The sequence below is a fragment of the Schistocerca americana genome, chromosome 11, assembly GCF_021461395.2.
Source record: "Schistocerca americana isolate TAMUIC-IGC-003095 chromosome 11, iqSchAmer2.1, whole genome shotgun sequence".
NCBI lineage: Eukaryota > Metazoa > Arthropoda > Insecta > Orthoptera > Acrididae > Schistocerca > Schistocerca americana.
The window spans coordinates 38,982,639-38,996,471 of NC_060129.1; the positions used below are offsets into that span (position 1 = coordinate 38,982,639).

Consider the following 13,833-nt stretch of genomic DNA (forward strand, 5'->3'; position numbering starts at 1 on the left):
AGATGAGTATCGGGTAATATCAACAGCAGCAGAAAATGGTATAACAGGTGTAGAATTCGTTATGAATAGGAAGGTAGGGCAGAGGGTGTGTTACTGCGAACAATTCAGTGACCGGGCTGCTCTAATCAGAATCGACAGCAGACCAACACTGACAACGATAGTTCAGGTATACATGCCGACGTCGCAAGCTGAAGATGAACAGATAGAGAAAGTGTATGAGGATATTGAAAGGGCAATGCAGTATGTAAAGGGGGACGAAAATCTAATAGTCATGGGCGACTGGAATGCAGTTGTTGGGGAAGGAGTAGAAGAAAAGGTTACAGGAGAATATGGGCTTGGACAAGGAATGAAAGAGGAGAAAGACTAATTGAGTTCTGTAACACGTTTCTGCTAGTAATAGTGAATACCCTGTTCAAGAATCACAAGAGGAGGAGGTATACTTGGAAAAAGCCGGGAGATACGGGAAGATTTCAATTAGATTACATCATGGTCAGACAGAGATTCCGAAATCAGATACTGGATTGTAAGGCGTACCCAGGAGCAGATATAGACTCAGATCACAATATAGTAGTGATGAAGAGTAGGCTGAAGTTCAAGACATTAGTCAGGAAGAATCAATACGCAAAGAAGTGGGATACGGAAGTACTAAGGAATGACGAGATACGTTTGAAGTTCTCTAACGCTATAGATACAGCAATAAGAAATAGCGGAGTAGGCAGTACAGTTGAAGAGGAATGGACATCTCTAAAAAGGGCCATCACAGAAGTTGGGAAGGAAAACATAGGTACAAAGAAGGTAGCTGCAAAGAAACCATGGGTAACAGAAGAAATACTTCAGTTGATTGATGAAGGGAGGTAGTACAAACATGTTCCGGGAAAATCAGGAATACAGAAATACAAGTCGCTGAGGAATGAAATAAATAGAAAGTGCAGGGAAGCTAAGATGAAATGGCTCCAGGAAAAATGTGAAGACATCGAAAAAGATATGATTGTCGGAAGGAAAGACTCAGCGTACAGGAAAGTCAAAACAACCTTTGGTGACATTAAAAGCAATGGTGGTAACATTAAGAGTTCAACGGGAATTGCACTGTTAAATGCAGAGGAGAGAGCAGATAGGTGGAAAGAATACATTGAAAGCCTCTATGATGGTGAAGATTTGTCTGGTGTGATAGAAGAAGAAACAGGAGTCTATTTAGAAGAGATAGGGGATCCAGTATTAGAATCGGAATTTAAAAGAGCTTTGGAGGACTTAACGATCAAATAAGGCAGAAGGGATAGATAACATTCCATCAGAATTTATAAAATCATTGGGGGAAGTGACGACAAAATGACTATTCACATTAGTGTGTAGAATATAAGAGTCTGGCGATATACCATCTGACTTTCGGAAAAGCATCATCCACACAATTCCGAAGACGGCAAGAGCTGACAAGTGCGAGAATTATCGCACAATCAGCTTAACAGCTCATGCATCGAAGCTGCTTACAAGAATAATATACAGAAGAATGGAAAAGAAAATTGAGAATGCATTAGGCGACGATCAGTTTGGCTTTAGGAAAAGTAAAGGGACGAGAGAGGCAATTCTGACGTTACAGCTAATAATGGAAGCAAGGCTAAAGAAAAATCAAGACACTTTCATAGGATTTGTCGACCTGGAAAAAGCATTCGACAATATAAAATGGTGCAAGCTGTTCGAGACTCTGAAAAAAGTAGGGGTAAGCTATAGGGAGAGACGGGTCATATACAATATGTACAACAACCAAGAGGGAATAATAAGAGTAGACGATCAAGAACGAAGTGCTCGTATTAAGAAGGGTGTAAGACAAGGCTGTAGCCTTTCGCCCCTACTCTTCAATCTGTACATCGAGGAAGCAATGATGGAAATAAAAGAAAGGTTCAGGAGTGGAATTAAAATACAAGGTGAAAGGATATCAATGATACGATTCGCTGATGACATTGCTATCCTGAGTGAAAGTGAAGAAGAATTAAAATGATCTGCTGAACGGAATGAACAGTCTAATGGGTGCACAGTATGGTTTGATAAATCGGAGAAAGACGAAGGTAATGAGAAGTAGTAAAAATGAGAACAGCGAGAAACTTAACATCAGGATTGATGGTCACGAAGTCAATGAAGTTAAGGAATTCTGCTACCTAGGCAGTAAAATAACCAATGACGGACAGAGCAAGGAGGACATCAAAAGAACACTCGCTATGGCAAAAAAGGCATTTCTGGCCAAGAGAAGTCCACTAATATCAAATACCGGCCTTAATTTGAGGAAGAAATTTCTGAGGATGTACATCTGGAGTACAGCATTGTATGGTAGTGAAACATGGACTGTGGGAAAACCGGAACAGAAGAGAATCGAAGCATTTGAGATGTGGTGCTATAGACGAATGTTGAAAATTAGGTGGACTGATAAGGTAAGGAATGAGGAGGTTCTACGCAGAATCGGACAGGAAAGGAATATGTGGAAAACACTGATAAGGAGAAGGGACAGGATGATAGGACATCTGCCAAGACATGAGGGAATGACTTCCATGGTACTAGAGGGAGCTGCAGAGGAAGACAGAGATTGGAATACGTCAAGCAAATAATTGAGGACGTAGGCTGCAAGTGCTACTCTGAGATGAAGAGGTTAGCACAGGAAAGGAATTCGTGGCGGGCTGCATCAAACCAGGCAGTAGACTGATGACAAAAAAAAAATGTTTCTTCATCCATAGCCAGGTGCTGTAACACAAGCGGACGGATGTCAATATTCCTGTATGTCAACCAGCGCTGGCAGCACGCCTTATTGTGTGGTGACCTTACCCCGTACATGTGCTGAGCCATGTCTGGTGGTGCGTCTTTTAGTCAGTTGCATTTGTGGGGAAAGAGGAGACTCATCCCACGTCTGCATAGAGTTTATGTATAACCCCGGCACAGCTTGTCGCATTGAAAGAGGGGATAGCCCTGCTTCACACCTGCACCAAGTGCTTTATTATTTTTACTCCCTTCTGACGCATCACTTTTTGTTGCATCTTTTCTTCTTAGTTACTGCCGTGGCGCGCACATTCATGCAAATACAATGGGCGGCTACCGCTGCAGAATAAGCCGCACCTGCAACATAGATATGGCTCGTTCCGCCAGGCAGCACTAGAGGCGGTTCCCACCAAACATGAAAGCAGCGGCGGAATACGGACGCGCGCGACCCCTTTTACCGACACGGATGGTAATACAATGACATCACCATCCGCCAATAGGGTATTGCCAACAGACGCCAATCCTCATGACAGAATCCGCGGAGGAAGACTAGAGCTGCCAGATTAAATAGCTGGCAGGAAAGCAAACACCCATCTTTCGACCCCCTGCGGACCGCCGCCAGGAGGAAACATCGTCGCAGCCGGATCGACCAGGTGCCCGTCTTCAATACGCTAGTCTTCGACCCGGAAGCGGCGCCTGTCTAACTCCTCAGCATCCATGGGAGAGCATCAAGAAAGCACTACCAAGGAACATTAAATCAGTTCAGTTATAAAAGTCAATTTTATTAAGGTTGTATATTCGTGTTTTGATACAAAATTTTTTGGCAGGAGAAAAACCTTTTTATTTTCGAAAGGAGGTTATCTGTTGTAAAATTAAGTGGTGTCCTGGCTACACCTAATAAAGCAAATTTCATTACCACGTGGGTATTGATCAGTGTAAATAACAGTTACACATCTGTTGTTCTTGAAACGGTCAGGGACCTTTTGTTTCATTCTGCTTTCCCATTTTGTTCCTGTTTCATTCTTCTTTCATAACCACAGATTATTTCTAGGATTTTGGTCCACTCACTAAAGTCAAAATTGTTTCACTGTATTTCTTCTGGGAGTCCCATCTCAAAATCTGTGTAGCTTTGTACCATCATTCCTACACAGGTGCACCTGGCAACTATGTCTTCTGTTACCTTCCTTGTACTGAAAGTGAGCTGCTCTACTGTTCAACAAATCCCATTAGCCTCCTCTAAACTTAGCTAAAAGTGTGACAATATGGATTGAACATTTTGGATAAAACTTGGCATTCTTGACAGTCTTGATACCCTATGACTGTAGTTCCATTACATATGCTACACAGCTGTGAAACTGTCTTTTTAGCACATTCCTCTATGATTTTTTCAATCTTGTTGTTATTCTTGGTGATTTCACACTTCATAGTTTACACTTTGTTATAGAGCCCATCATATTTCATGTGTTTCCACTACAGTGTTCTCAATTTTGGCAAACACATTTTATTTCTTACCTATGTATGTGTTCACCTGGAGATCCCTCCCTGTATATCCAACTGTTTCAATCTGATTTTGTAGCCTCCACCAAATTCAGAAATTCTTTCCTGGCTGTTTGTCCCAAATTTATTTGTCTTTGCTGCACATTGTTCTGGCCTATCGACTACTGACAATTTCCATATTCTCTCCTATCTGCTTTTCATAAATTCTCTAAGTTCTTCCTTCTCCTTTAGCCACTGTACCTTTCAATCCTCCTCTTCTTATCTGATGAGCTTGCCATTCTTCCTTCTCCCTTAGCCACTGTCCCATCTGATCTTCAGTCTTATCTGATCAACCTGCAATTCCTCCTCCTTCTAGGTTCTTCCATCCCTCACCTTATTAAACGCTTTAATGTTTTAATTTTATTTTATGGTTTCACTTTGATACTAGACACTTTCAGCTTTTTATGATCTTTACACAACCCTGAGGAAGGTTTAGTACTGTATGTAACAATATCTTCCTCTCCAATTTCACAGCTGTCCAACAAGCCCAAATCAGATTGGTCATTTGTTTCATTTGCCACCATTCTTGTCATTTATTTTTCCCATTATACGCTTAACAATCACGTTAAAACTTCATTAATAACTAATGTGTTTCCAACACCATTACTTCAAATCTTCAGAGAATACTTCAATCAAAAATGAAAATATTACTCATGAAAATTCTACGGCAACAATGCTGGGCAAAATTACAACGGTGGTTCTTGTTAAGTGATGGGGCATAGCGTACATGTTCTGCAATCCTCAAAATCGCTCCATGGTGTTTTGTGACTCCTGTAATTATTGAATGTATAAATATATTTCAGTTTATCATGACACAGTTCCTTGAATGCTTCAGTCATGTGGTTCACTACACTGGCCCCTACTGGTTCAACAATGTGCACTCCCCTACCTACTGCCAGTATATAATGTTAAAATCTTCACTGTCACTTAATTTTAACACAGCAACTTCAGTTTGTCCTCTCCCGCATTTTTCTTCACCCAAGATCACCCTGTCACTTTTACCATTTATAGGGAATCCATGCAGGGGATCAGGTACTGAAGTGTCATGAATTATGTCACTATTACCACTTTTCTAAAACAACAGTAACATTAAAACCTTTCATTTCACTGAACACTTCTTTCTGATAAATTATTAAAAAAACAAATATACATCCTACCTTGGCACACCATTTAATACTATTCCAACATGAATCCCTTTTCATGGGACAAGAACATTTCTAACAGAAAGAAAAGAGTGCCGAGGCTAAAGGTTACACCAGTCCTATGCTACCAATCAGAACTATGGATTATACATGTTGGTCTCAAAAGAAGACAAAATCCTGGAAGTGTATTATTTATGTAGGAGCATTAGCATATCAAGACTGAAAAAACAGTTACATTGAATAAGTGCTGAAATGAGAACAAATGAAACAGCGATAGCACAGAAAGAAAAATCATTAAACTGGTATGGTCATTTGTTGAAAATGCTACATAATTGGTGGCCAAAGAATAGATTTTGACTGGAAACTACCTTACTGACAGAAACACAGTAGACCACTTAAGTTTTGGAACGACAGTATCAATGAAACTATAAGGCGGCATGGAATATGCAAGGAGGATGTATTGGAGAGAGATGCTTGGCAGAAGATAGGAAGAATACGACAAAATGTTGTTATTAATTGATCTTTGTATTAACTGACTGCATATAATAATACAAATATACTAATGCAAATAATGATAACAATGATATTATACAAAAATCATCATAACAAAACCACTTGCCTTCAATAATGGGAACTGCCATACTCTGATCTGCAAGATCATCATGACCACCTTCCTAAAAGCCGGTATGTCCACCTTTTGCACAGAAAGGTGGCAACACATTGTGGCGTGGAAGCAATGGGGCCTTGGCAGGTCACTGAAAGGAGTAGGTCACATAATTCCCATAAATTCTGAGGGGGTGTGTGTAGGGGAGAGGGGGGGGGCAATGAGCTTTGATGCCACGTTCTATGACATCCCAGATGTGTTCAATCAGGTGCAGATCTTGCGAGATGGGGAGCCAGTACATCAATTGGAAATCACCACTGTGTTGCTCGAACCACTATTACACTCCCAACATTGTAACACAGTGCATCTCATTGAAAAATGCCACTGCCATCAGGACATATGGATCCTTGTGGAAGAGTGTATGTGGTCTGCAATCAGTTTACAATATGCCTTGGCTGACAATGCCTTGCACGAGCTCCACTTGTCTCCGCCCCACAGTCCAGGTGTCAAGGAGCTGCTCCCCTGGAATGTGATGGATATCCACACACTCACTGGCTTGATGAGGAAGTTATCGGCATGCATCAGACCATGCAATGCTCTGGCACTGTGTCAACCTCCAGTGCTCATGGTCACATGGCTATTTCAGTCAGTTGTCGATGTGGCATTAACACTGGCACAAGCACAGGTCATTGGTTGCACAGACCCATCGTTATAAGTGTTTGGTTTATTCTGTTCAAACATGCTTGTATTCTGCCCAACATTGAAGACTGATGTTAGTTCCACCTCAGTTCACCACCTGTCCTGCCCAGCCATCGATGCCCAACATCTGTCATGAGGGGTGGCTGCCCAACACCACAATGTCTGGATTTGTTTGACCTTAGTTTCACCACGTGTTGAAGACACTCACCACAGCACTCCTCAAACACTCAACAAGTTGTACAGTTTCTGAAATGCTCATGCCGAGTGTCCGGGCAATCACAATTTGCCCTAGGTCAAACTCAGATACATTGCGCACCTTCTCCAGTCTACACATGGACAGCATGCTCACTGATACTACACGGACAGTGTCTGTGTCTGACTAGCAGTCATTCCTCACCAGGGGACACTGCTATTGACTGGACAGGTTTATATCAACTGTATGTCACTGGTCAGTGAATATGCATGATCAGTGAATACACATTCAGTATTATGACTTCCAAATGTATGCTTCCCAAATCCAAGGGAATCATGCCACAATTTTGGAGGAGATGGTCAAAGGCATCTGTATATTACAATGGTATACTGGGAAGTAATGCCTCCAAAATTTTTATTCTGTTCTCAATATCAGCTGTAAACCTCTGCTGTTAAGAGTGCTCCAAATTGCAGTGTGTAACGTACGCGCGTGCGTGTGTGTGTGTGTGTGTGTGTGTGTGTGTGTGTGTGTGTGTTTTGTAACCATGTCGGCACATGACAAAACCCTCAGGAAAGGGAGCACAAATTTAATACTACATCCACTCATGGAGCATCCACCCTCTTCTTCAGCATGACAGTGCCAGACCATACATGAGCCTTCCGGCACCTGCAAAAGTCTGACACCTTTGATTCATTATTATCGATCATCCTCCATACGGTCCCAGCTTGACCCCAATGAATTTTCATCTGGTTCCAAAACTCAAAGAACACCTTCAAGGACTTCACTTTCACAGAAACGAATTGCTGTGAGAGGAGGTGAGGCAGTAGTTCTGCGAACGAAGTCAAACATTGTACAGTAATTGTACCAACAAACTGGTATCTCACTGGGAGTAAGGTGTTTGTCACCAGGCTGACTATGTTGAGAAACAAATATATAAACACAAAGAATAAATATGTAGCATGTTAATGAATTTTGTTTAAATTGAAAATTTTTAATAATATTCATATACGAGGGGGGACCCAAAAGAAACCGGACTCCTAGGGCGCTGCCACTCATAGACGTAGTGCAGGGTTCTCACGCTAGATGTTGTTAGTAGAGACCTTCATGAAACAGCTGTGCAGGCAGCGTCAGCGTAGAGCTGAACGTGCAAGTGTGGTATTGTGTGTGTCTGACTGTTGGCAGGTTACCTCTGCGAAGTCGTTATGGCAACTTTAAAAGAACAAAGAGTGTGTGTGAAATTTTGTTTCCTGCTTTAAAAATCTGCAACAGACACACACCAAATGCTTCAGGAAGCTTTCCAGGAGGACGCTATGACCCGCACACAGGTTTTCCAGTGGTTTGGGTGCTTTAAACGTGGTGAGATGTGTGTTGAAGACCAAGCTCGTTATGGACGCCCTTCAACATCGCAAAATCAGGACAACATTGAAAAGGTCCGGCAAAAGATCAACAAGGATCGTCGCCAAACGATTGACCAAATTTCAGCAGAGACAGGAATCAGTTGGAGCTCGTGCCAGCGGATTTTGAGTGAGGACTTGCACATCAGACGTGTTGCTGCTAAATTTGTTCTGCGCATTCTCACACAGGAGCAAAAAACCATCCACATTAATGTGTGTCAGGACTGGAAAACAGAGATTGCACGTGATCCAAACTTCTTGAACAAAGTCATTACAGGGGATGAGAGTTGGTGTTTCATGTATGACCCAGAAACCAAGCAAGAGTCAAGCCAGTAGAGGACTCCCAACTCTTCCAGACCAAAAAAAGCAAGGCAAGTGGGGTCAAATGTGAAGACGTCTTTTTAAAAGTTTGTGGAATTGTGCATCGGGAATTCGTACCCCCTGGCTAGATTGTTAACCACCACTTTTACTTGGATGTTTTAAGGTGTCTGCAAGAGGATGTGAGGAAAAAACGCCCGGAACTTTGGCGATCAGGCGACTGGTTTCTGCATCACGACAAACCCCCTGCACACGGCCTTACGAGTGACACTATTTGGCATCTCAGAGGTGGTCTGTTATTCCCTACACTCCGTATTCGCTGGACCTAGCCCCGTGCGACTTTTTCCTATTTCCACGAATGAAAAAAAACGCTAAAAGGGGAGCGTTATGACAAGGTGGAGGCAGTAAAAACAGCTTCACAAAGGGCACTGGACAATATCAAACTTGAAGAGTTTGAAACATGCTTCCAACAGTGGGAAAAGAGACTTGACAAGTGCATCGCATGTAATGGAGAGTATTTTGAAGGTGACTGAAGTAATTTTGTAAAAAGGTTTATCAATAAATTTTTTATGACAACAATCTGGTTTCTTTTGCCCCCCACACCCCCTCGTAAAAATTCTGAGGCACTACTTTTTGGCATGTCCTCATTCCCAAAACATACACAACCAAAAATTATGTTTTAATTAGATTTGCAAGAAGGTGGCTTTCAATTCATATAATATCTCTAAAGGTCATAGGAAAGTTTAGTCCATCAGCTAACATGGCATGCAATGTAAGAAGACTTCATATAGGTGAAAGTTACATTCTGGGCACCCATTGCATTTTTTGGTAAACATGAGGCTGTACTACTGGTCAATTTGTTACCCCAAACTTTATTTGGTTTTCACATTTGTTGGCTTTGCCAGCTCACAACCACACTGTTGTCTTTCAATCTAACATAGCCCTTGAGCTGCACTACAGATCAGTCTGTCACCACAACCAAGGCTTCAAGTGCAGGGGATTCTAACACCAAATTTTAACCTTCATGTGGCCTTTCAATACCTTTGAGGTTCAGGTCCTAGGACAATGAGTACTCAATTGGTTTTTGTTGATTCCCGACCTTTAAAATATTCAGTTAATTTGGAAACACAACTCTTTTAAAATGCCAAATTGTAATATATAGTTTCTTTGCTAATACTTACTGGATAATTTTGACCTGCCAGTAGCATCTATCTGGACTAACCCCTGACATTATAAAAATGGTGGTCATGATCACCAGACTAGAAATCTAACAGGCCCAAAATATATGCCACCACAAGAATCGTAGTTATTCTGATGATATGCCATTTGTTGGCTCTGACAAGTCACGAACTGACACATTTTAAATTAACCTACATGTCAGGCTCTGCTACAGATCACTACATCACCACAACTACTAATTTTTATTCTCATTTGTTGATGTTCTCCAAATTTCGTTACAGGCCAGTTGGGTTGTATAGATACCCTTCTACCACAACAATTTTCATTCCACAAAAGGAACATAATTGCAAAATAAATAACCTGTAATGTGTTGTTGTGATACATATCATGCCATACGCCAAACCATCATTACAGCAAGGGTAAAGGCCAAAGCTTCAGCTATGTTGGTTCTAACCACCGTATTACTGTGTTTAATAAAGTTTAGTATACTTACTTACATTCTTGTAATCACACCACAGAGATGGTTTAGGATTACTGTTATGATACAGCTGGTCAAATTAATCACAAGCTTTACACTCCATTTGTACAAACAACAATGAAGCACTCACATATAATCAAATGCAAATGCTGCATTAAAGCTATCCAATACTTCTGAAGTTGAGCCCAGTGTCCAAGGTGAATAACACTCATTTATATTCCAATATAAATGCTATCTTAATGCTGTCAAAATACTTCTGCAGTTGCACCCAAGATGGATGTCAGAGCAAACAGATTTTTTCAGTGCAGATAGGGTCAGGAACCTCAATGCTGCCTGGCAGATTAAAAGAACCACTGGCACCCGGTGAAATTGTTTACCTGCTGATAGTTGACAACCCTTCAAATTATTTGCACTGCATCAAATTTCAAGTGACATGTACATGTACGATTATTTACACCAGTAACAGTACCAACCTTGCAATTTTAAAAACAATATGTATAACAATGTGTAGTAAATGTAGGAATGTGTAACCTCATGGCTTCATCAAAACTTTGCTGCCAGCATACAAATTAATTCTGCAGATACATGCTGTGCAACAATTTATGTCTCTGAATGACATCTATCTGAAATTGAACTTAACTGCTGTCAGTCCTACTTACACTTTGTTTACATATTCAGAGTCCACATTTAATGCAAATATAACAATGAAACTTACTTCTCAGAGTAGTGACCACATAAATGTCTCGTGAATATTATTTACAAATTATTCATTTTGAATAATCAATGAAGAAATTATAATTCTTATTCAACTCTATGGTATGCTACAATTATGCACTAATGGCACGTTCACATTTTTAAATTTAGTGGCACTGCTAACATCCACTAATTCGTAGTTCTTCTTAAGGTGTACATTAAGATTGTCATTTAAAAGAAGTACATCAGAGCAGAATATAAACCAATTTATGGCAATGATCTTATCAGTATAATTGGGTGGTGCACTAAAAATTTTTCCCTGTTTATTGAACATTAACTTTTAACCCTTGCCTCAATTCCATGTAATGTTTAACACAAGGCTCATTTCAACACACTGTGAAAAATCATGTTTAGCGCTGAAAAACTTTTTTTTTTTTTTTTAGTAGACTGTATTACTCATGGTTCCAGCAGGATGACATGCATTGCATGTATTCACACACCATACTGCACAAAGAAATTAATGAAACATTGGTAAGAATTAGAAGTAAGCCACTTACCATGGAGCCTGACTTTGATGTTATGTCATCTGTTTCCTCTTTTTTCATCCACACAGGTGGCTTCTGGTCCATAGCTGCGATTCTATATGTCTGAAAAACAAGCAATCAGATAAAAACAGTTTTACTCAATTTCCTTTGTTACCATCACGTTCAACTCAAAGGCAGTAGTTTCACTTGCCTACTGAGTGCAGAAAATGGGTTTTTACAGAGGAAAAACGTTCAACAGTGGATGAGCAAAAGACTGTTCAGTGATATCAACTTGTTTACATTTCTCAGGCTATGAAGAGACATTACACTCAATCTTAAGATAACGTTCAATAGAAACTAAGTAGTATCAATTGTTGCTACTGCTTCTTTGTGATACTGGCTTGTGACATACTGTTCCACTGAGAGAATTATGGAAGATGTGTATTTTTTATGTGTACACTAACTTCAGCATGGTCATCAATTAAAGCAACCAATAAATTGTAGTGAAATTACTGAATAAAACCAAACATTTCATTCTACATTCTGTTTGCTGTATTGTTTAATTTCAGTCTGATACACAAACGATGTTCGCCAACCAGTGAATATGCAATTGGAGTAAGCAACAATACTCTGGAATCTTTACCTGCTCACTGAATAAAAACATATACACTGTACTATGTAACTTCTGATTCTTGATTACCATCAAGATTTAACATCGTTTAGTTTTCTGTTACGTAACTAATCAGTGAAACCATTTCCTACTAGCCATATCATGACAAATGCTCTGATGAGTTCTGATGATTTGTAATGCTTTTTGTTAAAGAAAATACACTTCAGTTAATTAACAACTCGTCCTGGCCAAATTTCCTGCCACTTCCTAATTAATGTCACGATATTCTTATACAAGAATGCATTAAAACCCACACACTATAACACACTGGTATTTACATGCGATTTACTACACTATAGAAGAAAACAAATTAGATAAATAATCAAAGCACACTGAAAACTAACAGAAAATGGGACACAACTAATTCCTTCTAAAGCATTTCCTTTCATGCGAACATACCCAAACCATGAAATCATGTAAGAGTTGGCACTTCTAAAATTGCTTAACGGTAGCTGCCATATCTATGCATCGGATCGCAGAAAACTATATTCACAAACATTATTGGCTCTGAGCATTATCGGCCTTAACTTCTATGGTCATCAGTCCCCTACAACTTTGAACTACTTAAACCTGACTAACCTAAGGACATCACACAACGCCCAGTCATCACGAGGCAGAGAAAATCCCTGACCCCGCCGGGAATCGAACCCGGGAACCCACACAAACATTATTAAGGCTAAGCAAGTCAACATAACCATGCTAACATGGTAAATGTGCGAACTTTGAGTCCGCCTTTTCCATCAGTCACGAAGTACACAAAATTGACATTCACTTTCTGTAGAAGTCACTGAGTGGACAAACAGCTTCAGTAACTTCTGACAACACGTCAAAACCTCAATGCTTCTTTTACGAAGATACACGAAGCGATTTCACCGGACAGGCGAAAACAGAAAGCACTGAACTAGACGCTTTACAATCTCGACCTAGCATTTTTCGTAATGGATGAACCATGTAGATACTATGTGCACAAAACTATTTGTTTAAGAACCATCTACCTTTCTTTCGCACTTCGAAAACTCATAAGCTCACTGAAAATAACCCACGTGTTTGGTTGTGACGAACATAACCTGAAAAAATTACATACAACATTCACACATCGTCCCAGACTGTCACCATGGGCACCACAGGTAATGTTAATGTTCGCCATTAAATACTGACTAAAATCCCACTCATGTGCGCCTATTGAAAAATGGAAAAAAATAGTGTCAGGAATAGTTACCAGTGTCCTCACAAGACATGGGCGACAAAACACGTCAAAATCAGCTGTTATCATAATAGAAAAGACGTGCCGCGTTAAATTAGTCCCCAAACTAATTTTCATCTTTCATCTATTCATGATTGTACTTTCTAAAGGCTTATTTATTACCTGGAAGATGTAACACACACATTTCCTCAAAACCACGAGACGGCGCCAGATTAAGATCAGTCAACAACATAGTGGTGGGCAGGAAATCGCGTTAGGAATCACAGTGATCGAGAAGTCACAGATATCACAATAACAACTTTACAGAATTTAACTGTGATTTCAGTCACAGTTAGAAGTCGCAAGTAGCATTTCACATCCAACGCCATGAGCCATCTGTTGGCCGAAGTTCGTACTGCTTTCTGCGATTTCAGTAACAAGTCGCGACTAAAAGTCGCAAGTAGCAACTAAAAAGCGCAGT

The 13,833-nt window shown here is 40.3% G+C and overlaps 1 protein-coding gene across 1 annotated transcript in view; it reads right to left on the reverse strand.

Annotated features, from left to right (window-relative positions):
- The window catches only part of LOC124554111, a 171,749-nt gene extending 158,123 nt beyond the window's left edge, over window positions 1-13,626 (reverse strand). The window contains exons 1-2 of the mRNA XM_047128177.1: window positions 13,536-13,626; window positions 11,533-11,622 (exon numbers count right to left, since the gene is read on the reverse strand). Of these exons, the coding sequence (XP_046984133.1) occupies window positions 11,533-11,604 (72 nt within the window). The 5' untranslated portion in view covers window positions 11,605-11,622; window positions 13,536-13,626. The remainder of the gene's footprint in view (window positions 1-11,532; window positions 11,623-13,535) is intronic.
- Between the last annotated feature and the right edge of the window lie 207 nt (window positions 13,627-13,833).